A 25,173-nucleotide genomic window follows, 5' to 3' on the forward strand; every position below is an offset into this window, starting at 1 on the left:
ACTTATTAAATATATAGCGTACTAACGTATAATTTATATTAAATCTAGAAGCTAGCCTAGTATAGTAGTATACCTAATCTATTATCTTTTTAAACTACTAGTTTTTAATAATATAGCTTATAAGCTTAAATTTACCTAGCCTATACTTAGTAATAACTATAGTAGTCTTAGTTATAGTAGTTATAGAATAGTTTATACGCGTTTTAAAGATAATAAAAGCTTTTATAAATAATATAGTTACTATATTAATAGATAAAGAGAAAGAAAATATAAAAGATATAGAAGATAAGAAAGATAAGAAAGATAAGAAAGATAAGAGAAAAGAGAAAGAGGTAAGTAGAGAATTTTGCTTTTTATAACTATAGCTAAAAGGTTTAGTATAATTATATATATAAGACTCTTCTACTATCTTAGAATAGCTATTACGTAATAGATTTAGAGTTATTACTAACTAAGAGTTATAAACTACTATACCTTACTATCTTTCTACTTTATAGCTTTATTTTAGAAATAGGTTTAAATACTTCTTAGACGTTTATTACTATTTCTCTATAGTTATAGCTCTTTTTACCTTCTACTTCTATATAAAGCTTTTAGAGAGTAATAAGATATATATATAACTTCTAAATATTCTTCTAGAGATATATAAAATATATACTTTACTATACCTCTTTCTCTATAGTTTCTAGAGTAGATTCTAGCTTCTTACTATTATACTTTTGTATAAAGTTTAAGAGCGTTAAACTTTATAGCTTAGTTTTAATTTCTAGAACTTTTAAAAGAATATATACTACTACCTACTATAAAATAAGGTATTTAGAAAATATACCTATATTATAATTATATACTATATTACTTAACTATATTATACTTATATTTCTATACTAGTACACTTAATAAAGTAATAATAGAATATATTCTACTACTTTTTAAATATATTATATACTTTTAGCGTATCTTACTACTATTATATAAATTACTAGTTACTAAATATATATATATAATAAATTATATTATATTATATTTTAGTATTATACTAGTATTTGTAATTACTAAATAGGCTCTAGATTACTATATTATAATTTACTAAGTTAATATAATAGTTATTATTAGTTTTACTTTTTATCTAAGTACTAATAATAAATATAAACGTCTACTCTAAGAATAGACTAGCTTTATTATAGTATACTTATACACTATATCTAACGTCTTATTAAGTACTTAAATTACTTAATATATACTTTAAGATATAGATATATAGATACTAATATATATCTCTATCTATCTAAGAGAACTAATAGCTAGCGCTTTAGTAGCTTTCTAGTAAGTTACTTACGTATAATAGTTAAGCTTAGAGATTCTTTATAATATAATTATAAGTATAGAAAAGAAATACTAGTATATATATTAATCTTTATTATATATTATTATTTAGTTAAGATTACTTAAGCTAACTATATAGTAGTAAAGCTTCTTTATATTATAATATATATTATAGTAATACTATATTTACTTACTATCTTCTTATAATATTTATATACCTAGATATATTATATATTAAGCGCTAAATAGATTCTAGATTAAATTCTTCTAAATAACTCTATATAATCTTAGATATCTATACTATCTTTTATATTTTATATATAGCTATTATTACCTATATAATTATATATTCTATAATATATTCTATTTACTCTAGCTAGCTATTCTATAACTCTCTAAACCTTAAAGTTAGTAAGCTTTATACTATAGCCTACTAGTATAGTATTAAATTATTTCTTTTATAGCTTATTTATAAAGTTAATATTTATACTAAAAAATCTTTATTTTACTAGTAATAGTGTAAAGCTAGATATCTAAAGTTATTAAAGAAAGCTATCTATAGTAGCCTTCTTAGTAGCTAAAAAAGTCTTTTTAGTAATTATTAATTCTAAAATAGATATTAGCTATTATAAAAGTAGAATAGGTTAATATAGAATTATATAAATGTAAACCTCTACTAGGTAATCTAGATAGAGCTATTACTTATAAAAGATTTCTCTAAGTTTTTATACTAGTAGAGCCTATACTTATATACGCTAGTATAGTCTAGAGAAGTTTAGAGAAATCTAAAGTAGTTTATAGCTAAGTAGTTATAATAAAGTTTTTTTTTTTTTTAGAACTATATTTTATATAAAATAAAGAATTAAAAATTTTTTAGAGATTATATAAACGCTAAGCCTAGACTAAAATATAGTCTATATATTAATATTAAAGAATTTCTTTTTAGGCTACTTATCTAGACTTTTTACTTCTATTTATTATTTAGTAAGTATTTCTAAAATTCTTATATATTAGAATTAGTCTAGACTACTCTAGATTAGAGTAGATCTAGGCTAGCCTAGCGTAGTCTAGTCTTACCTTTTCTCTTCTTTTACTAATAAGTATAGAAGTTATTAACTAATACTATTAACTATAATCTAGTATAATCTTATACTATCTATTTCTATCTTCTACTATTTAGAGTATTCTAGTTATAACTAGCTATCTTTAATTTTAATCTAGTTCTATTTATACTAATCTAGTTATAATATAGATACTTAGAGCTTAGTAACTAAGAGATATAACTACTAAGACTAAATATAATCTAAATAGTTATATATACTATAGTAACGTCTTATATACTACTATTAAGAATAACTAGTAAACTAATCTAGTACTTTACTACTATCTACTAGATAAGAACTATAAGATATAAATTAGTACTTCTTTCTAGAGCTATCTAGACTAATCTATACTAATTTAGACTTTATAAAGTAAATCTACTATAATAGTATTTTATACTATTAGTAAAAAGAAAGCTCTAACTTTTCTTTACTATATTAATTATAACTTATTTAGTTAAGATTATTTTTAAGTATATAATACTATTCTAGTATAATCTAAGCTAATCTAGACTAATTTAGTTATCTAAGTATACTATTTCTAGTATTATTATAATATAAGCTAAGATCTATAAAATATACTCTTAGATACTCTTAAATACTCTAGTCTATAATATCTTAAATACTTCTAATATAGATATATTATTTCTAAAGTAAGATATTATAGTCTAGACTACTACTTTTACTATATAAGTAATCTAAAGTTATTTATACTAATCTATACTAATTTAGATAGAAATACTATTTAATATATTAATAATAAGAATACGCCTCTATACTTTAGTAAGTATATTTAGTTTAATACTAAGATTCTTAAAGTTATTTAGAAAGCTAAGTTTTATAGTAATACTAATAGAGTCTCTAAAACTTCTAGTAAGTACGTAAGTATACTCTTTTCTATTCTAATCTAGACCTATCTAACTTAGTTTAGAAAAAAAAAAATATAGATTTTTTTAAAAAGAAAGTTCTAGCTCTAGAGACTAAAGTTAAGAGTTTTATTAACTTATTATTTTTAATTAAGAGTAAGCTATCTAAAGCTACTAGAGATAGCTTCTAGACTAATTACTCTACTCTATTCTAAGCTAATCTAGCGTAGTCTAAGTCTATCTAGAGCTATTTCTAGGTTAATTTAGATAGTTTTATTCTAGTTAGTATTTTCTAGTTATAGAGTTTTATATCTAAGATACTCTAGTATAGATTAGTCTAGATTAGGTTCTTTAGAGTTCTTTCTAGTTTTAATTTACTTATTATTATTCTTTATATAATAATTAGTTACTATCTAATTTAGATAGGTTTAGATTAGTATAAATTAGCTTTAGCTCTAGAAATATAATTATTAATTTCTTTATACTTATAATTAAGATTTAAGTAATTTTAAAGTTTATTATACTTAGAAAATTTATTAATTTATTTAATCTAATATATTCTCTAGCCTACTTTATTAAAATATTAGACTAGGCTAATCTAAATCTATCTAGCTCTTTCTAGGCCTACTTTAGCGTAATTATCTCTAGTTAGAGTATTTTTAGAACTTTTTAAATACTTTTATAGTGCTAAAAGAGATCTTCTCTAAAAGTAGCTATTAATTATTAGAGTTTAGGTAGTCTATCTATTTAACTAAGTATATCTAAGAATTTTTTACTTTTTACTTCTTAAGTATTCTATCTATCTTATATATATTATTACTTATTTATAAAGTAATATAATAAAGTAGATCTTAGTTTCTCTAGACTAGACTAGTATTAGAAGTATTCTCTAGTAGGCTAATATAGAAGACTAAGTAAATTCTACTATCTTCTAGAAGGTCTAGTTAGTAGGCTTACTTACTAATCTATTCTATTACTTTAAGTAGACTTTAGTACTTATAGTTTAGTTTCTTTTTAAATCTAGTTATATAAATATTATATATATCTAGTATAATCTAATTACTAACTTTAAACTTCTTAAGCTTATAGCTTTTATTATATACTTTTTATTAGTACTCTTAAACTCTTACTAGATTCTATTATACTATTTTATATACTTTTTTATATAGTTTCTAGTTTTAGAGTATATACTTAGATAATCTAGTTAGATCTAAGCTAGTTAACTCTAGTATAAATAGAATTATATAGCTATATACTAGCTTAAATAAAGTAATACTAGTTAAGTTATATTTAGAGTTATTATACGTAAACTTAGTATTAGCTAGTAGAGTTATCTAGTTATTTTACTTATAGTTTATATAGGCTCTAAAGTATTACTTTAAAATCTAATTTATATACTTTATCTAGCTATTAGTCTAGAGGTAAAAAACTATTAATAGTAGTTATTTAGTCTTTAGATATTAAGTAAAGATACTCTAGTATACTAATATAAATAGTACTTTCTTATTAGTAACTACTAACTTTAGTAGGCTATAAAGGCGTATAATCTTCTAATAAAAAGTTTTAGCTAGTCTTAGTATATTTAAGTTACTTCTAGATAGTATAAAGTATACTATCTTAGAAAAGTAGTATATAACTATAAGTATACTATTATACTTTTACTTTTCTAGAGTACTTAGAAATAACTTAGTAATAAAGTCTATTATAATATTTTTCTAAATATTAGCTAGTATAGGTAGTAACTATAGTTTTCTATATCTAGTATATCTAGTAGGTTTTATTCTTACGTAAGTTATATAGAACTAATAGTAGTTCTTAACTATTTATTAAACTTCTAGCTACTAGAATTTTTTTAATATAAGATCTAGAGTTTAGATAAATCTAAAGTAATCTACTAAAAAGTTATTATAGTAAGCTTATAAGACTTTAATATAAGCTACTTCTAAAATATAAAGTTTTCTTTTATAAAGAAGTATATTATTTAATTTTATACTCTATTAGTTTACTTACTATAGTTAAGTATTATCTAGTATTAATAGTATCTTTCTAGTAAAGTCTATATACTTATTATTAAGTATACTTTCTTTAATAGTATTACGTATAAGATATAGTAGCTTAGTCTAGTTAGTAAGTAATATTAGTTAACTTAGAGTAATAGCTCTAGTTATACTTATAACTACTTTAATTTAAAGTTTTCTTACTTCTTCTAAAGTAACTACGCGCTCTTTAGAGCTATTTATATTAGTTAACTATAGCTTATACTAAAGCTCTACTAGTAACTTCTTATTACTACTAGCTAAACTTACTATATTCTTATCTAACTTATAATTTAGGCGTTTAGATAGTCTATTAGTAGAGTTAGTTTATCTAAAGTAGTAGACTATAGTAAAGTAAAAAGTAGCTAGCTATTCTACTTATCTAGTTTACTTACGTAATAGTACTTTAGTAAATATAAACTTTTATAAATTATAGTAGTTTATATAAAAAGTAATATTATAAGCTATACTTTTAAGGTAATACCTTTAGTATTTAAAGGCCTCTACTACTATAAGAAGTTTTCTATTATATATATTATAATTATACTTAGTAGATGTTATCTTATATAAATAGTATATAATTAGATACTATAGGTTCTTACTATTAAGTTCTAGTCTAGACTAGTTTAGAATTTTAAAGATTATAAAGTCTAAGGTATTAGTTTCTACTTTATAAAGTAGGCTAGAGTTAAAATAGACTAGAATAGAGCTTATAGTAAATTTTTCTTTAAGAATCTTAAAAGCTTTAATAGTATTAAGTTCTAGCTTAATTAGACGTAATTCTTCTTATTATTACTAGTAGCTACTTTTACTTACTTTAGGTAGCTTTTAGATAATTTAGTAAAAAGAAGTAGCTATTCTAAAGAACTCTTTTATAAAGCGCTAGTAGTAGTTAGTAAAGTTTAGAAAGATTTAGATATTTCTAACTAAAGTAGATATAGGCTAGAATTAAATAGTATTAATATAGTTAGTCTTTATTTCTACTCTTTATAGAGTAACTTTAAAATCTAAGTAGTTTACTTTTTAAGTATAGAAGTTATACTTAGAAAGTTTAGTATATAGTCTATACTAGATAAGTTTAGATAATACTTCTTAGATCTAGCTAATATATTTCTTCTTATTTTAAAAGTAGATAAGAATATTATTAAAGTATATAATATAGTAAATATCTAGTAGATCTAATAAAATTAAGTTAATATAATTCTAAAATACTATAAAGGTATTAGTAAAGCTAAATAGTATTATAGTATATTTAAAATAGCTATATCTAGTATAGAAGGCTATCTTCTACTTATTTTTCTTTTTAATATAGATATAATAGTAAGTATTCTATAAGTTTAGTTTAGTATAAATTAATATAAATCTAAGTTAATTAAAGAACTCTTCTATAAGTAGTAGTAAGTAGTAGTTTTTTATAGTAATTATATTAAGGCTATAGTAGTCTATATATAACTAGAAAAAGCTATTCTTCTTCTTTATAAATAAAATTAGCGCTTCTACTTTAGAGGTAAAATATCTAATTTATTCTCTAGCTAGGTTTTTATTAATATATTTACGTAGTATTTCTACTTCTATTACTAATAGACTATAAAGTAGTTTATAAAGTAGATTCTTGTCTTTCTTTAGATTAATTACTATTTTATATAACTTATATTTAGCTAGAATAGTAGTATCTTTCTTAGAAAAAGCCTTTATCTAGAAACTATAGTACTAATAAAGTAGAGTACTATTATCTTAACCTACTTAGTTTACTACTAGTAGAAAGCTATTATTATTTTTATTAAGAAGTATAGCTATAAATTATTTAGAAGTTTCTAAAGTAATTTTATAGTATTTAGTTTACTTTATAAATTTTATAGATTTTAAGATAAAGTTTAAAGTAGATTACTATTACTTTAGCTATAGTATATCTAAAATTATATTAAATTCTTTAAAGTCTTCTAAATAGAACTTTTTTTACTTTTCTTAGGTAGTATTATAGCTATTAGTTATAGTATACTTTATATTTACTTAGTCTAATATAGCTAGTTCTTAGCTATTAAAACTATAGAACTAAGTTATACTATCTTAGTATAGTTTATATTTAGCTTTACTAGCTATAGCTTAACTAATAAAGTTAGTTTTAGTACTACTATTAAGAAGCGCCTAAATATAAATAAGCCTAAATTTAGCTAAAATAGTACTTTTTATAGTAATTAAAGATAAGCCTACTATTTCTAGCTTAGTTTTATACTTACTACTTATAGTAGTAATAAGACTTTTAAAGTATATAATAAGTTTCTTAGACTATAAAGTTAAGTAGCTTAAAAGTATACTTTTCTCTTCTAAGTACTAGTAGAGTTAGAATACTTTCTTTTATAGTACTTTTTATAGTAGTAGTTATAGTATTTAACTTAACTAATATTCTTTATACTTATTTAAACTACTAGAGTAGTTATAAATTCTTTCTTAAGTAGTATACGTAGTTTTACTTCTTAGCTAAGTAGACTATACTAGTTAGTATTATACTATATTTACTTAAAAAGTAACTAGTCTTTTTTAGTATTTTCTATATCTATCTAAATCTATTTAATCTAAAGTATAAACTTTAGAGCTTTATACTACTAGTTAGCTTTAGCCTCTAGTACTATAAGACTATACTACTTTTACTTAATATTATCTAGTTATTTATATATTTTTAAGTTAAGAGTAAAGTAAAAGTTATAAATATAATTTTTATTAGTATTATTAAGAGTAGCTTAAATATTAAGATTCTTTTATTATATCTTAAAGTAGTTAAGAAGCTTAGTAAAGATATAATAATACTATTTTATATTTTTAATTTTTTTTTTAGCTATTTACTTATATTTAAAAAAAAAGCTAAGAGACTTTAGTATAGCTAACTTTAGAGTAGTCTAAGTTAGAACTAGTACTTTTAAGTTAGCTATAATAGCTTTAGCTATTTTTTTCTAATAGTTAAGTTAGTAGTTTCTAAGCTATTTAATTATAAAGTTAACTTATATAGTTAAGTTAGTTAAAGTAAAGTTACTCTTAAAAAAGTATTTATAAGCTTTAGTCTAGCTATTAAGTTATACTTTATTTTTACTTTTAAAATATATTAAAAAGTTAGATTTTAGAAGTAGAATTTTAAAAAGTTTAGTTTAGTATAAAGTACTCTTAGTAGGCGTAGCTAGAGCTAGTATTAGTATAAGTAGTAGTAAAGTCTAGAAATTACCTTTAGTAAGTATAGTCTTAAAAGCCTTATATTAGATATATAAAGTAGTAATCTTTATATACTATTTAGCTTTTAACAAAAGCTATTCTTTTTATTTAAGTTCTTACTAGAAAGTTAATAGTATTAGTTTATTAATAAGTATTCTTTTTTTAACTAGTAGTATTTTTATAGTAAGTATTAGAGCTTATACTTTCTTTTTAGTAGTAGTTAGAGCTAATAAAATATTAGCTAGTTTAGACTAAGCTAAAAAAGCTATATTTTCTACTACGCTATATAATTATAATAAAACTATATTTATAGTATTACTAATAGTTATAAGTAGAGATTTCTATTATAAAAGTAGAATAAATTAATATAGAATTATATAAATATAAATCTTTACTAAGTAATCTAGATAAAGCTATTACTTATAAAAGGTTTCTCTAAGTTTCTATACTAGTAGAGCCTACACTTATATATACTAGTATAGTCTAGAAAGATCTAGAGAGATCTAGAGTAGTTTATAGCTAAGTAGTTATAATAGCTATATCTTTAATACTAATACTATAATATACTATAAAGTTAGCTAAAAATAAAGTAATACTCTTTTATATTTTATATAAATATATTAAGAAAAAAGATAATAATAAGAAAAAAAAGACTCTTTACTAGTAATATAAACTTACTTATAGTAGTTTTTATAAAGTAAAAACTCTTATAAAAGATATTTTTAAGTACTATAAAGCTATAGTAAGTAATTTAAATATTTAAGTTTAAAAAAGTAGTAGTAATAATAAAGTCTACTATAGTTATATATACGTTATATAAGTAATAAAGACGTAGTAGTAGTAACTATTTTATATATTACTCTCTTCTAACTTAGAGTATAATATATACTTTAGTTCTTCTATCTTATTTTATAGTACTGCAGTAGTAATATAAATAAGTAACTTACAACTTCTAAATTTTATATAAACCTATCTAATTAGATTCTCTTGAAAAAAGAGAAGTATTGTTAACACAAGAGCTTGCCTATGCCGCCCTCGCGTTAAGTCATTTTGACATCAGTCTTCAGTTCCCAGTACCTGCCATCTATCATAGCAGCCGCCAAAGCCGAGGCGCGCTTCGCCATTTCCGTCTCCCCGGTCTCGATGGTCATCTTCGCGACGCCGCCATGACATTCGAACTTTCCAGCCCAGACATCTGGCCACTTGGGTGCGCAGTAGGCATTACTGGCAGTGACCTTCAAGTGCCAAGAGCCGTCGTAGCCGATTAGGAAGCCGGCGACGTGTTCGAAGCGGTACGCCTTCATGGATGTGTGGTTCTCGAAGGTGCCAATCTAGAGGGGTGTCAGCGACTGTCTGCTTGGTGTTGTATGTGATGACCTACAAAGACTTCAAGACCCTTGCGCCATACGACGAGCTGAACGTCCTTCTTGCCGAACACAGCCTTGAAGGTGTTGACGGTCGGGCTGACGAACGACTTGAGAGTTGCCGGTGAGATGTTGAAGAGAGCGGTGACGACAGCATCTTGGAGCTTGAGCGCGCCATCTTCTTTCATAGACGCAGCATACTCGCCGAGATCGAGGATATGAGCATGGCTGGCCGGACCGCTTGATGGTAAGGTCTCGAAGTCATCTGTGTATGAAGACGTGCTGCTATCGCTCTTGCCAGAGTCACTCTTGCCCGGCGATTCGGGACGGATTTCGGTGCTAGCCGGGGATGGAAGACCGCTGGTTTCGATGTCGATCTCCATAGGAGTGCTGTCGTGATGAGTAGTCATTGTAGCGGTGCGGATGACAGGTTGTGAGAGATCTCGTGTGTCTTGTTCGGGGTGGTTGTCAGAGTCAGAAGGTTGTAGCTGCAAGCGTCTGAATCTCGTAGTTACCGGCATGGTACAAGATATATGAGTACAACAGTTGGGCACGCTGGCTTCTGGTGAGCGATGAGATCCAAGAGAGAGGAGTGGTGAACATGAAGTCTGACGAGGAGCGATGAAAGATAATGGGTGAAGAGGCCGCTCTGTGTGAAGCGTGTAGGCGTTTGCCATGCGGGTCACACTAGTAGCGCTAGCGGGCGAGGTCGGTGAGAGCTCATGGAAGGCGCGACGGTGAGGAAAGAGATGACATACCGATTATCGCACATGGCTGTAGTAGTTATTAGGTGCAAATGATAAGAATGTTTTGAGCAAGTGATGTTGTCGCAGGACAGGAACAGTCGGTATGCAAGGTTTTGTTCGCGCATTGACAAAGGCCAGGTGAGATGAAAGAGCGTTGACGAGTGAAACGCAGCTTCGAAGACTAATACATTGCTAAATACAAAGCCCTTATTTATTCTTGCCTTGATTCACGGCCTGGATACGCCTTCGTGTTAGTCACGGACTTGTGAGATAGTGTTTTAATGGATTGGTGTTGACTACTCTAGAATTCTGTGAGAAGACGCACTTGAATAGCCGGTCGTTAAGCTTCTCTTCCTCTCTCAAACACAGGAACTAGTTTGACCCAATGCTCAGAACATGAGAACGCAGCCTCCATGAAAATGGAGATACATCAATCAGCCATGGTGGTCTCGATGTCCCATTTGGAACCTGCATCGGCGCTCCAACACCTTTCCATGATGATATAATCGCTCAAGGTGCTTGCATACTCTGCCATCTCTTTCTCGTCGCCAGCGCCCAACTCTCGGCTGGTGCCGATATACATAGACGTCTCAAAATATGCCTGTTTATACTCTCGCTCAGTTACTCTGCCGTGGCTGACAGAGTCGAGACCCCAAGATCCGTCGTAGTTGATAGTGCAACGAACGAGGTTACCCCACTCTAGATAATCCTCTTTCTCGTTGTCGATGAATTGACCAATCTGAAACGTAAGGGCGATGTAAGTATGCATCTTGATGAGGCCTATTCTGTTTCGTTCGGGTCACGTACCAGAACCTGAGTTCCCTGCCTCCAGATGATGAGCTGCCAGTTGCTTCGTCTTTCACACGATTGAACGAGCTTGAACGAATCTGTGACGCCGCTGAGGAACGTGTCTAGGGTGTCCTTGGAGATCTTGAACAGCATAGTGGCCACTGCATCTTGGATCTTGAGATCGTACTCTTCTTCGCTCTCGATCAGGACCTCCCTGAAGGGGCCCGCGTCGATGATGTGGGCATGGGTGGAGGGTGAGTGGGCGGGCAGTCGCTCGTAGACGTTGAGAAACGGCGCTGTGAGGAAGTCGGGCTTGGGGGTGCCGCCATCAGGGCCGGAAGCAGTAGCCATCTTGTTGTTTGTAGATTGTTTGGTGAGGCCGAGGTGTTGTATGGAAAGATAAGATTGGTTCTAGCTAGTTTGATTATGCGGGAATACCCCGCTTCTACGGATCATAGACAACCTTAGAGAAACCTAGCCTGTAGCACGTGATCTGGGAAGTCAGTTGGCGATCCAGATTAAGCAGGCATACTCGTATGAGCAGACGTTAGCCTTACATTTATGGGCAGTCTATTCTTTTTGAGAGCTTGAGCCAAATCATTTGTAGACGTATAAATATGAAAGCACGCCGAAGTTATCTCAGTGATCTATGGATCCATGACATCATTTGAGAGCCAACTGAAGCTCCCGGCATCCAAAATGTGTCCCGTGATATCTCTTGCACTCACTTACTTAACTTACAACAACATTTCACTAGGAATTAGTGGTCGTACAAGTCCATTGAGCAGTGTCCCAATACCTGCCCACTAACAAGCAGTCAGCGAACTTCCTGAGCAGAGGTCCCATCATTGCGTCTCCTCCCGTAGTCCTGTGGGAAGCGATCAAGAAGTCATCATTGGTCGTCCTTCCCGCCCAGACTTCGTCCCAGTCCTGTGGGAAGCAGTCGCGATAAGCTGCGTGCGTAACCTTCCAGGCTCTACTCTTTCCGATAGTAAAACGAATAATTATGTTGAAGTCAAACATATCTCGTGCTGCATCAATGGTATACTGACCGATCTGGACAAAATTTGTGAGTGATGAAAATTTTAAAGTCTTTGACGGGTCGTGACTTACTAAAACGTGGTTTCCTTTCTTCACGAAGATAACACGAGCACCGCGAGGCTCGACTTTGGGTTCAAACTCGATTCGGAATGTCCCCGTAGACGCGAGGAAATTGAGAAGAGTATCGCTGGAGACCGCGTTAAGAACCGTGACGACTGCATCTTGTGTCTGGATATCTGTAACAAAATCGCCCTCGGTTATTTTGTGGGAACCCAGGTCGATGATATGAGGGTACTCACGTGGAGCAGTCGAGGGAAGAACGGGACAGCTGTCGACAAACTCGATCTTGTGAATTTCAACCATCGTGCTTGAATAAACTGGTACAAGTCTGCTGGCAGACAGGTAGGTACTTGTATACAGAGAAACTTTATCTGCTTGCTATAGAGTGCGTGATCTTAGATGCCGCTTGCTGGGAGCACAAACGCGATTAAGACACACATGAGGCTATCGGAAGCTGTATGTTGTCATCATAGTATTAGATGCATCCGAATTTAGCTGTCCCCCATTATCCTGCGCAGCATCAGTACCTCGTGTTTTGTGACGAAGACGCTGTTAAGTGCCACCGAAGCATCAGTGGGCGACTGCGATCCCATGTTGTCAAGCGCATCGACCAGATCACGCACCTTGGCGCCCTCCCAGCCTCCCTTGTCACCAGTCCAGAAAACGCGTTTGATGCCCACAGACGCCATGTAGGAAATGCATCGGTAGCAGGGTCGGGAAGCTAGGACGGTGGGTCGCTTCTCGTCCTTTGTTGATGGCGGCGGGTGCTTGGTACGTGCTGGCCTCTCCGGCTCTGGACTGGTGAGCTCGTCGTGCAATGAACCTGTTGCAGGGCGCGATGGAGGTAGCGTCGCAGCGTCTTCGCCTGGATCTTCGCAGCACACCTTCGGCGCACATTGCCAGCCCAGTCTTACGACATACAGATCGGCTCCATTCAAACGTGGGCTCTTGGTCCTGTCTTTGAGATTGCGAGAACTCTGTCCAGTCTGTCCCTTCGGCATGAGCATTGGCTGACTCCTGGAGTTTGGAGGATTCTGTCTTTCCTTCTATGATCGTCAGCATGTGTGACAACAGAGCTTGGACGACGCACCTTTCCTGCTTTATCACGATTGTTGGATGACACTTCCGGCGACGAAGACGATTCAGAAGCGCTCGACGTTGGAGACTGATTGTAGCATGGAGCTACGATGGTCTGCTTACGCGCATGTTGTCGACCACTGTGTTTGTGTTGTCCATTGTTGGACTTGTTGCCAGGCTTGTGATGATGATGATTCTTCCCGTTCTTCAGGCGGTGTTTCTCCGTACTGTTCACTTCCGATAAGGCCACGTTCTCGTTCTTCTCCTGGTCGTGAAACACAAGATTCAGTCTCGCGCGATCCAGATGCAGAGGATTCAAATCGCCACTCTTGAACGCCAGACTGGGCACTGCCAGAGGCCGCGGTGGACTGGGCCAGTGCGGCCTCGCAGATGGCTTTGACGTATGAGTTGATTGCTTCCCTTCGTAGTCGTGACTTTCGTTTAGAATCACCCGATAGTTTAAAGCACGGTTTTTCGGAGGACACCGCGCTAGAGGCCAGCGTGCTAGAAGCTGAGAGAGCAGAGTGAATCGCCATCATCTCGCTATGCATAGATAACGGAGTGTTGGCGAGCTTTCCTCCACCGCCCATGCTTTCAAACGGCGTAAATGTCTCATTCACATGACCTTTCGGCTCACTTATCTCTCGCTTGGTCGCACGCAGTGGAAGGCGCCCGGTCTTCAGAGCACCACCGTCAAAGCCAGAGCGATGGTCATTGTAGCCCTGACCAATGACTTTACCACCACGAACAATGATAGCTCCATGACGATAGCGCAAAGGCGACTTAGCGGCCTGCTCGAGGCAGAGGTTAAGGTAATTGTCAGTCTTCATGTTGTTGGACAGCAGGTGTGACTGGACTTTCGATGAGATGTGGTTAAAGGCTGGTATTGCGAGTGAGTAATGCGGATGTCCGATTTTCGTGATTGATTTGATGATAGAGTCGTATTGGGCAGCTGGTAAGGCGTGTTTTGGATGCACAAGGAAGCATGGGTGTGAGTCTTGACGCGTGAGGAAATGGCACCCGGGTTAGCGTCTTGGCAACACTCAACCTTCACGCGCTCTTCCTTCTTCACACCTCCATCGCAGACGAACGCGTCATCGTGGAATCGCAATCAGCCTGCGCAACCCTATGATTTATACGAAAGTTATTGTATATACAAAAAGTCCCAATGATCAACAAGCGGACGCCTACTCGGCCCAGACAACCGCGCTGAGACCGTCCTCGTTCTCCGGAATGCCGGCAGCCCCAATCCTAAGGTCCGCAACGCGCTCTCCCAACTTGCCAGTCGCCGGATCTCTCGGTACGATAGCTACGTTCGAAGTGGTTTGGTCGCCAATGGCGACGAAGTCACCGGCCTTGTTGATGTCGAAAGTACGCGGGTATGTGCCGTAGGACGATGTGAGGGCAGTCCATGTCAGGCTTCCGTTAGGAGAGATGCTGAATTGGGTGATTGAGTCGTTAGGCTTGAATTTCTTGTCGTTTCGGTTGCTGGTGTAAACGAAGTTTCCCTTGACCTTGATCTCACCGACCTTGGTACCGGAAACGGCGGTGGCATTGCCTTGGTACGGTGTGAGCGTCTGCTTCAGGGTCAGAGACATGCAGCCTCCCGATGCGGGGTATGACACCGCCCATGCCGACACGCTGTTGGAGAGCTCGTTGGCGATGAAGAGCACTGTGCCGTCTGCAGCACGGCGAACGCGCGAGTTTGCTCCTGCCGGTGCCCAGAAGGCGCCGTGCCTTGGTCCTGTTCCAGGTGGCGGCAAAGCAGCACCGCACTCTGTAAGATTGCCAGTTGTCTGGTCGATCTTGTTGATCCTGATCTTATCGGTTCCGAGATCAGGTACAATCAAGAAGTCGCCAGACGGGTCCACAAAAGCATGATGCGGGTGGGGAGCTTCTTGACGGTAAGGGTTGACACTTTTACCAGTGTACTTCATTGTCTGAAGCGGCTGTCCGCCATTCAATGGCAGCTTGAAGGTCGTCAACTGCGAAGTTTGGCTTTCGGTCGATTAGCAACAGTCGTGTTTTCTCAGGGCTGCTGACTTACTAGTGGGCATTGGCGATGAAGCTTTTTCCATCCGGACCACCATAGAGCGTTGTCGCAACTACACCCTGAGGTGTAGAGCCCTTTCCGATTGAGGTCACGTTGCCGTTCGCACCCGTGGAGAAGGATACCAAGTTTCCGCCTCCTTGGCCCTGGAAGACCTCATCTGGAATATAGAGCGCCTTTCCAGCACTGTCATACGTAATCCAACTAGGCAGCTTGTTGCCAGTAGAGGCCGAACTACTGAGAGTCAAGGCATTGCTGTTGAACGACAGGTAGTTGATGGTGCCGGAGTAGTGCGTCGCCCACAGGTTTGCCGCACTTGCGGCCGTGCCGAACAGCGGTAGAAGGAGTGAATGCGAATGGACCATGATGATTATGGTTTGCGAGTCAGGATGTATCTGTTACTGACTTTGGAGCACAGGGAAGTAGCATCGTTTTGTATGTTCGACGTGTGTTCTTTGACATTTCCACCAGACCGCCTTGCGTCACGCGCCCGCACTCGACATTTCGGAGCTACGACGATGAAACACCTGACTACACCCTCTTGGACTAAACAACCGACTCCATCATGCGTTTTGCTGAAAGCGAGGGTGCCACTTCAGCCTCGGTGAGTATGCGATTGTCCAAGCCGGTTAAAGGCCGCACGTCGGACAATATATAGCAATCTACAGCCATGTTTCGAGCAGGGGTACAACGTTTCAGCCGGTTGCCGACCCCAGGTTGATCAACATGGCGAAATTGCAGTAGCCTTGCATTTCGGTCTTTCATCTCGGGCACGCGCATGTTAAGATCTCTTGGCCAGGCCTTATACCGGGAATGCAGCCGCCACGCCGCTGCCCTATGTCGGTACGTGGATGCGGCTGCAGCGCACCTGGACACGTGTGTGGGTATAGACGAGGTGGCATCTCTTAATCTTTCTGCGACCAATCTTTGCCAAGAGGTAAATCAAGCTGAAGCCACCGCTTCTTGGTATAGCCGTAGCTTGGAAGTTGTCGTGCGATGGAGGCAAGATCTGTTATTACCAGTACCAAATCCTCTTGGAATCCCCACGATTCCGACGAAGGATCCAAGGAAAGAGCAAGGTTTCCACTCTGGGCATTCTCATCCCTTCATCGCAGTCATGTCTCCTGGTCAGACATGTTTTCTGGGTCTTCAGCCGTAGTGTATTGGGTCAATATGTATCTCATCATCAGAATCCACCTCTAGGATTCAAGCAATCCATAAGTATCGCGAGGACGTTAGCGGATGAACTTTTCTGGGCAGCCAAGCCACTTTCCGACTTCCAGAATGATGAAAGAATACTACACATGGCTGTTTGCAGCCTGCGCTCTCTTTTCTTGCACTACCGCTGCGAATTCCACATTGAGCGAATGCCTCGAGTCTCGCCAAGTTCCTGTATATGCTGCAGGCACCAAGAACTATACTCAGGCAGTCAAGCCCTTCAACCTTCGTTTACCATTCAAGCCGGCTTCCTACGTTGTACCACAAACAGTGAAACAAGTCCAAGATGCCGTATCCTGCGGGGTTGAGAGTGGTGTCCAAGTCACTCCGAAGTGCGGAGGCCACAGCTATGGATCACATGGTCTTGGAGGCGAAGATGGACACTTGATCGTCGACATGCGCCGCTTCAACAGTGTCACCGTTGACCAAGAAGCACACACAGCTGTCATAGGAGCTGGTGGTAGACTGGGTAACATTGCTCTGGCTCTTTACGACCAAGGCAAGCAAGCCATCAGCCACGGAACATGTCCTGGGTAGGTCCTCATCCTTATCATCAACGCCATATATGTACTAACACTTTCCAGTGTTGGTGTAAGCGGTCTCACTCTTCATGGAGGCTATGGCATGTCATCTCGCCTGCACGGCCTTACACTCGACCAACTTGTCTCTGTAACTGTCGTCCTCCACAACAGCAGCGTAGTAACCGCGTCACCAACCTCGAACCCAGACCTCTTCTGGGCCCTACGAGGCGCAGGCGCCGCCTTCGGCATCGTCACCGACTTCAAGTTCAAAACGTTTGACGCCCCCGAAAGCAACCTCGTATTCTCCTACAACCTCTCCCCATCCAACACATCGCAACTCGCCAACATCCTGACCGTCCTCCAAAACTTCACCATCCACGACCAACCCCCAGAGCTAAACATGCGCATGTTCCTCCCCAACCAACTAACCGGCGTATACTACGGCAACCGCAGCGCCTTCGACACCATCATGAACCCGCTGCTTACCAAACTCAACATCCCCCTTGAGGGACGCGGCGCAGGTACCGTCTCAACGAAGAAATGGATCGACACTTTGACGTCCTTTTCCAATGGCCCGTTGCCCCAACCCGAAATATACGACTACCACGAGAACTTCTACGCCAAGTCCCTCATGCCGGAATACCTCTCCCCCGCTGCCATGACCGCCCTCGCAGACTACTACTTCACCACCGCGCGCAACATCCGGGGCCGATCCTGGTACCTCCTCATCGACATGCACGGCGGCTCCGGCTCCGCCATCTCCAAAGTACCCGCGGACGAGACGTCGTACTCGCACCGCAACGCCGTCTTCAAAATGCAGTTCAACGACCGCATTTTCCCTGATTCCGCGACGTATACGCCTAAGATGATGGAGTTCTTGAACGGCTGGGTCGATGCGATTGAGAAGGCGAGCGAGGGCGAGCAGTTTGGCATGTATATCAATTATGCGGATACGAACCTTACCAAGGCGGATGCGCATTCGAGGTATTGGGGGGAGCATTATGAGAGGTTGGTGGGGATTAAGGGCGTGTATGATCCGCAGAAGGTGTTCGAAGGGCCGCAGTTGGTGGGCAGCTAGATCTTTTCAGTTGTAGGGGTAGACTTTTGAACTGAATGCGAGAGACATGTGAACACGAATTTGACTGAGAAAGAAGTGATCTGCTTGCTCGAGAAGAAAGTCTATACGGCCTACAAATACACATTTACACAACTGAATCTGTGTCTACAAGAACTCGATGCCGACGCCGAAGCTCAGTCCTTTCCTGCCTTCCTCCTTGGCCCTCATGACGAGTGGAAGAGAGAAGTTGATCTCGAACCTCGCAACGGGGTGTGCGTATACGAGGCCTAGACCAGCTGCCGCACTGGGAAGTTCAGCAGTGAGACTGGAGAAAGACTTTTGAATCGCGCCAGTTACGTCGCTTGAGCTGCCGAATGACCCGTCTTCTTTCTTGGAGTTGGGGTTCTTGAGTGCGAGGAGACGGCCACCGTTGATGAAAGCTTGGAGACGGAGAGGTGTCTCCTTGCCGACGCGCGGAATGGGGAGGAGGAGCGATGCGCCACCAGCAGCGTAGATGTCGCCACCTAGTGCATCGGCGCCGTCACGCGGACCAAGACCAGCGATGCGGAAGCCACGCACGTTGTTGGGGCCGCCGAGCTGGAAGCGGTCGTTGATGCGCGAGGCCTGGGGTTGGCTTTCTCCACCCAAAGCCATGGGGTAGAGAAGTCCACCCCGTAGACCAGCAGTAAGCGTGATGCCTGTGTTGCCGAAGGGGAGAGCGACTTGCGACTCTGCCTCTGACTTCCAGTATGCGGTGTCGCCCTTCAGGGGACCCCAACCAGCGAGTTCGGATACGGTCTTCAGGAAGTAGCCGCTGCTAGGCAGGAGAGGGTAGTCGCGCTTGTCGTTGACCCAGGTATGCGAGATGCTCGACTTGAAGGAGTCACCAGCATCTGCGCGGACAGAAGGCGATGCGTTCTCAGCCAGACTAGTCACCTGTCGCCAGATGCCAGAGTAGCCAAATTCGTGTGTCGCGCCGTTCTTCATCCTCCATAGTAGCTTCGAGTTTCCACCCTTGAGGACTTCCTCATGGCTTGCCCAGCTCTTCAGTGTCGAACTCGCGAATCCGTTGACCTGGAACTTGAGATCGGGGTTGCTGAGGATGGGACTGTCGAAGGCGAGAGAGTAGGCCGACCGTGTTCGCGTGCCCAGCGATCCGTGTGCGTTCAGCGTCTCGGCTCCACCAAGCAGATTTCGTAGTTCGGCGTGGACGTAGGCATCGGCTTCAGAGGCTCCAGCCTCAGTTCCGGTCTTGATGGTGTAGTTGCCGCGCTCTTGGGCCGAGATGTACACGTCAACATCCGTGGGGGAGGAAGAGGCGACGGTCTGGTTAGGACGGTCGAGGTAGACTGATATTGGCGACCTGAAGATACCTAGCCAATGTTAGACAAGTGTGAGCCCCTCCGTCGCGTGCTGACGTACCAAAGCGATTGAGCTTATCGGTAGCTACGCCGACTTCCTTTATCGCGTCTTCGAGAGTGTATGGCTGGTCCCGGTTTGCGCTCAGCAGGGGGTCGACAACTCGCTCGAGGAAGCTTCTTCGTGTGCGGTTGGCGTGGAGGATGCGCACCGACGATATCGTCACGGGTAGCGACGAGTTGTCTTCAATCTAGCACAGCCTCAGCAACAGCCCCAATTGAATGTCCAGAATGCATACCAGCTCTCCCAGCCTCTCCTTCGACCTCTGCTGCTGGGCGTAGAGCCGCGCATTGAGCTCATCCTGCTGGCGCTTCTGCTCGTTCAGGTCCGTCTTGTTCTTGAGCCTTTCGAAGACCTTGGACCCAATTAGCGATGTGCCTTTACTAGCATGATGCACGCCTACTCACATCGTCTTCATGCGGCGAAGCCATTGGGCTGTCTGTGTCTGCGTGCGTGATGCTTGGCGTTGTTCAGAAACCTTGAACTTTGGATCGCCGCGGGCGGCGGATGCACGTGCGCTTACTCTCCAACTGTTCCAAGGTCGTCTGGACGTGCGACCCGAACTCTTTCACCAACGACCTAATTCACCTATCGCGCCTGCCTTTGTGATTCTTATCCTTTGTCTATCGCGGGGTAATCACTGAAAAACGTGCCACGCCTTCTGCACTGTTATCTGGTGGCCACCTATACAGCGCATCCGATAGTCGACGTCAACTATCTCCGCCCAGGAACACGTCGACTGCCACAACCACCCACTCACTCACTCTCCCCCCACATTCACACACCATGGCGACGCCAGCAGCCACCAAGCGCCTCACAAGAGAATACGCTTCCATCTCCAAATCACCACCGCCATTCATTACTGCACACCCTTCGGACAGGAACATCCTAGAATGGCACTACATCATCACCGGCCCACCAGACACACCCTACCACGGGGGCCAATACTGGGGTACTCTGAACTTCCCGCCCGACTACCCCTTTGCGCCGCCCGCAATCCGCATGCACACACCATCCGGTCGATTCCAACCCAGCAGCCGGCTGTGCCTCAGCATCTCCGACTTTCACCCTAAGAGCTTCAACCCCGCATGGGAGGTAAGCACGATCCTGACGGGCCTGCTGAGTTTCATGACCAGCGACGAGATTACTACGGGTAGCGTCCGAGCATCGGAAGCAGAGCGGAAACTCTTCGCCAAGCGCACACGGTGGTGGAACAGTACAGGCGGCGGCAGCAAAGCATCTGGGTCAGACAACGCCGGTGGTCGCCAGAACGGCAACATCCGGGCTGGAGACGGCGGCGCAAAGTTCAGACATGAGTGGCCGGATGTGGACGAGGAGAATCTCAAGTGGATGAAGGAGAACCGCATCGACCCCCTCACGGGCCTACCACGGCCGGCAGCACCAACCCCCTCGCAGCAGCCAGCCTGTTCGCCCGACGTCTCCGGCCTGCGACGACGCCCCGGCACAAGCGCAACGGTTGTTCAGGATGCAGCGCAAATAGCACGCGATGCAGGTCAAGGCTGGCTGAGCCGCAACAAGTGGAGGATCGTTCTCGGAGCGATGATGCTATACATCCTAGTCGCGAGGGTACTAGGCGACGGTGCAATCGCAACTCCTGCTTAGACGGACTGGTCATCACAGGATAGGGCATAGTATAAGGATAGTAGGGTAATGTGCATCAGCGGAAGACACAGGTCACGGTTCGTTCAAATCGGCATTTACTTTGGCGTTGGCGGGCGCTCGGCATACCCAAGTTTCAGTCGAGCACTCTGTATGATACCTTTGATAGTAGCAAACAAGGACAAAAACATGCTAATGTTCTTTCTCCAATTCGCCTTCTTCTGGTCGGTAATGTTTGCCTCTGGTGTTGCGTTACTCACCTTCGACTATTACCGACATGCCCTTGTATTATCCCAAGACTATCATAATAGTGTGGACACACGGTACCCCGTATATACCTTACTCCCCCTTCCACTCAAGGAGACCTGACAACCCGGGCACCACAGCCTCGTCGCGTCGCCACAAGTGCTGGGTGGACCCAACCGGCAAAACTAGGCTTCTTACGGCTACGCTAGTCACGCGACAATGCGATGACGCAGTGGAGATCCCCCACCAGCCACAGCATTTCCATGCCTCAATCCCAGGCAACCTCCCCCATTCCAAGTCTGACATTGCAATATTGTTTGCTCAGCCCACCATCGAATCTCACACTCGTGGTCCGAATAATAATTCTTCGCACGTCAGCAAACCAGCCGACCTGACATGCAAAGTCCTAGCTAGCCCTATGTTTCGCATCCCCCACCCATCCCCGTCCCGTTGGTTGGTCCCTGACGTCGAGCGCTCAAGCTTAACAAACGCATTTCCCAGCTGTACATGCAGGGATGCGCATAGACTGATCGGCAGGGTCGTGGCGAGCTACGGCGGGCGATTGGGTGGCTGAAAAGCTTCAGGTAGGTTGACCCTTTCACGCGTAAACGTGCTTGATAGATCGCGCGGTGGCCCTATGATGGTGTGCATGCGGGCTTTGTGGGACGTGGGATCGTCGTTGACGCAGGACGTGCAAGGTAGAGGGGTTTCGGTCCCAGGGTCGCGGGCTCGATGCTGGGGATATATAGGTAGGAGGGGTGGGACGCTGTTGGGTTTGTTTCGAAACATTCTCGTTGACATTTCTGCCGTTTTTACAAGTCATTTGTGTGTCTTTCTGATCTGTCATTACTACTGATCTGATCAATCATGCGCTTCTCATCTCTTCTCTCCTTCGCCATTGCGAGCGCATCCATATGCGTTGCGCTGCCGACAGATTTGACCAACTTCCTCCTCGTCACCACCTCGCAAATAGATGCTAGTGCGAATACCTCCGAACTCAAAGCCGTATCCGCCACCTCGTTATTCGTAAGTTCTTACAGCGACCTTCAGAAGCAACCCGTCAGAATGTCTAACATCGCACAGGACCCCTTCCACCAACCCGCCCTTCTCCTCCGCTTAACCGGCCCTGGTTACGGTTCCCTCCCGAACTTCACCCTGGCAGATGGCACGCTTTCCACCATCGCTTTGGCGCCCTTCGGCAATACTTATTCTCGTTTCAACAGCACGGTCGTGACAGCCGGGTCGGAGTTGCAGTTCCTCGCTTCGGTGCAGCCGGCGGGCAATATTGCGTTGAACGAGGGATACCTCTTGACGGTGGATGGCCAGAGAGAGGGCTGGACAATATGCGAGGGTGCATTGAGTAATGAGGTCTTGAGCTGGAGGGGCAATGCGAGTGATTGCACGAAGACGTATGTGCATGCTGTGTTGAAGGCACCGTACTAGACCCAAAGACATGCTCTGGAATAGAGCCAATCCAGATAATGAGATATTCAGTGGCATTTTCTCAAGAAACTTAATCTTCATCCAGTGCCGTTGAGGAACTTGCGCCACCAAACTGTTTCCGCGTCCAAGAACCAGGGACTCGCTGCTGCGATTAGCTCTTCGGGTGATGGCGCTGTTCCTGGACCCAAATGTGCGAGAGCCATGACGAAGACGTCGCAGGTTGTTAGGCTTGTGCGTGCGAAGACGCTGTTGGTGATGTGATGTGGCATTGTAGCTCTGACGTTTCTGATGGTGATATTGTGTTGGAAGTGTATATGTCTGAGCGAAATCTTATCGGCTATGCGGCGGTGGAGACCCGACAGCAGAACGAAGAAGGCGAGGGTAGTTGTCAAGATATCAGGATATTCGAGTATGAAAAGTCTCGCAGTGTACTGGATGATATACCTATCATCGGCCGTTGCATGGGTGATATATTTCGTGCGTTCCGGGGGTCAGCGTTCGCGCTTTCTACTCGATCCTCACAGGTGAGAGCGCGGTGTACTTCACCGCCAGTCCCCAAGTCTGTCGTCGAATCTCGGCGATGGCGATACCAGCTGGAAGCCCCACTCCGACTTCCCGATGAGGCAGTGCGCGATGCGTGCTTGTAGTTTGCCTCTTTCGATCTCCACCAACAGGCTGAAAGCTTGGGAGCGGGATATATGCTGTTTGCCGATGCGAATGGCCAGTAATACCGACGTCGTGATAATTGGTGAGACTAGCACAAGCTGCGGCCCGTTGCACGCGTGCTGACGGTCTTGTGCGGTTCGCCACGGTAAGCCTCAACAAGTTGATGAAAGGCCGGCGTTGGCTTTGTCGCTTTGCTGGTTTGATGGCGATTTGACGTCGAGAAAGCTAATAGCGAGTGTATTGGAGTCGTGATTCTGATGCGCAGTACGTACTAGCAAGTACATGTAGACATATGACATCTTGTCATGTTTATAGCAAGGGCAGCTGCCCGCGTCAGCAGGTCCACCCACGCGATCTCATGCAGGAGTATCACTCTTCCATCTCCGCCAGCCCAATAGTCAAGGCCCAACTAGGAAAGCAGCGATAGAGTCTGGGTGCGGTACGACTCGAAAACATCGTTTTCCAAGATGACGTTGGTCTGTGATGAGGCTATAAGTGTGCGATACTGTGATGCGCGTTGCGATTGGGAGGTGGTGTGGTGTCGCGTCGTGCTACTGGTTCGCTTACTCGCGGTGAGCAGCGAATAGAAGGCGGAAGCTTCAACTTGGAGACCTGAGAGGTACTCAAGTTGCTTTTTCGAGAGATGAGCGTGGAGACAACCATGGGTCAATATGCAAACTTAAGGGATGTTTGAATATTGAGGTCCGAGTTTCGCAGCCAAGCGAAGCGGATGTGGATGTCGCCGAAGATGGCGGAAGTTGGCAGGTTCAATCAGGAAGCCGGGGTTCTGCTCAAGAGTGTTGACAAGCGTTCTGGACTCCTCAGAGTCAGTAAAGGAGGTAATGCGATAACAGAAGGTTTTCATGGCGGGGCCTGAACCCAACGAGATAGGTCGTATTATGTAGCCAGTGTCTCTGATATTCTTTTCGAAAGGAATGCCGACATCTTCTGCTGCACGGTGATGAATGAGTCCACTTGCTTACAATCCAAGTTTACCTTCAGCCTGATGGTCTGGGCTCAAGGCAAACTGTATTGGTATTGCGAGACGTCCAACTTCAGTGTGTGGCGACACATCCCCAACTCATGTCCGCAGCGTCATTGTATGACAAGACTTAGCTATCAGGTACCTGCAGCACAGCGCTCAGACTACGGAAGGGTATCGGCTCGACAGATGTCATCCGTGTGGTCACAAACCCATTTCGAAATCTTCGAGAAAGACCACCCATGTCGGACAAGCTCTGTTTCTCGATGTTTAAGCTAAGCTCGGGATTGTGGAACCATTGTGACAATGCCTAGGACCCATATAGGAAAGAGGGCTGATGGGGGTGAG

The 25,173-nt window shown here is 41.0% G+C and overlaps 8 protein-coding genes across 8 annotated transcripts; 3 read left to right on the plus strand and 5 right to left on the minus strand.

Annotated features, from left to right (window-relative positions):
- Positions 1–9,566: 9,566 nt before the first annotated feature.
- On the minus strand, positions 9,567–10,300 carry J4E85_006284 (uncharacterized protein; the record flags this gene model as incomplete). Its single annotated transcript, XM_051470524.1, has 2 exons — positions 9,567–9,857; positions 9,908–10,300. The coding sequence occupies 2 exons, from the start codon at positions 10,298–10,300 to the stop codon at positions 9,567–9,569; spliced, it is 684 nt and encodes a 227-aa protein (XP_051326012.1).
- A 766-nt stretch (positions 10,301–11,066) lies between these two features.
- Positions 11,067–11,776, minus strand: J4E85_006285 (uncharacterized protein; the record flags this gene model as incomplete). The annotated part of the gene is made up of 2 exons (XM_051470525.1): positions 11,067–11,375; positions 11,444–11,776. 2 exons carry the CDS (start codon positions 11,774–11,776, stop codon positions 11,067–11,069), a joined length of 642 nt encoding a protein of 213 aa, XP_051326013.1.
- A 1,241-nt stretch (positions 11,777–13,017) lies between these two features.
- Positions 13,018–13,762, minus strand: J4E85_006286 (uncharacterized protein; the record flags this gene model as incomplete). Its single annotated transcript, XM_051470526.1, has 2 exons — positions 13,018–13,572; positions 13,727–13,762. 2 exons carry the CDS (start codon positions 13,760–13,762, stop codon positions 13,018–13,020), a joined length of 591 nt encoding a protein of 196 aa, XP_051326014.1.
- A 1,028-nt stretch (positions 13,763–14,790) lies between these two features.
- J4E85_006287 (uncharacterized protein) lies at positions 14,791–16,018 on the minus strand (the record flags this gene model as incomplete). Its single annotated transcript, XM_051470527.1, has 2 exons — positions 14,791–15,601; positions 15,651–16,018. The coding sequence occupies 2 exons, from the start codon at positions 16,016–16,018 to the stop codon at positions 14,791–14,793; spliced, it is 1,179 nt and encodes a 392-aa protein (XP_051326015.1).
- A 919-nt stretch (positions 16,019–16,937) lies between these two features.
- On the plus strand, positions 16,938–18,470 carry J4E85_006288 (uncharacterized protein; the record flags this gene model as incomplete). Its single annotated transcript, XM_051470528.1, has 2 exons — positions 16,938–17,404; positions 17,456–18,470. The coding sequence occupies 2 exons, from the start codon at positions 16,938–16,940 to the stop codon at positions 18,468–18,470; spliced, it is 1,482 nt and encodes a 493-aa protein (XP_051326016.1).
- A 144-nt stretch (positions 18,471–18,614) lies between these two features.
- J4E85_006289 (uncharacterized protein) lies at positions 18,615–20,299 on the minus strand (the record flags this gene model as incomplete). Its single annotated transcript, XM_051470529.1, has 4 exons — positions 18,615–19,822; positions 19,872–20,058; positions 20,107–20,223; positions 20,276–20,299. The coding sequence occupies 4 exons, from the start codon at positions 20,297–20,299 to the stop codon at positions 18,615–18,617; spliced, it is 1,536 nt and encodes a 511-aa protein (XP_051326017.1).
- A 355-nt stretch (positions 20,300–20,654) lies between these two features.
- On the plus strand, positions 20,655–21,491 carry J4E85_006290 (uncharacterized protein; the record flags this gene model as incomplete). Its single annotated transcript, XM_051470530.1, has 1 exon — positions 20,655–21,491. The coding sequence occupies one exon, from the start codon at positions 20,655–20,657 to the stop codon at positions 21,489–21,491; it is 837 nt and encodes a 278-aa protein (XP_051326018.1).
- Positions 21,492–22,601: 1,110 nt separating this feature from the next.
- J4E85_006291 (uncharacterized protein) lies at positions 22,602–23,177 on the plus strand (the record flags this gene model as incomplete). The annotated part of the gene is made up of 2 exons (XM_051470531.1): positions 22,602–22,760; positions 22,818–23,177. 2 exons carry the CDS (start codon positions 22,602–22,604, stop codon positions 23,175–23,177), a joined length of 519 nt encoding a protein of 172 aa, XP_051326019.1.
- Positions 23,178–25,173: the final 1,996 nt, after the last annotated feature.

This window comes from Alternaria conjuncta (genome assembly GCF_024043145.1).
Source record: "Alternaria conjuncta strain BMP 0040 chromosome Unknown scaffold_8, whole genome shotgun sequence".
Classification (NCBI taxonomy): domain Eukaryota; kingdom Fungi; phylum Ascomycota; class Dothideomycetes; order Pleosporales; family Pleosporaceae; genus Alternaria; species Alternaria conjuncta.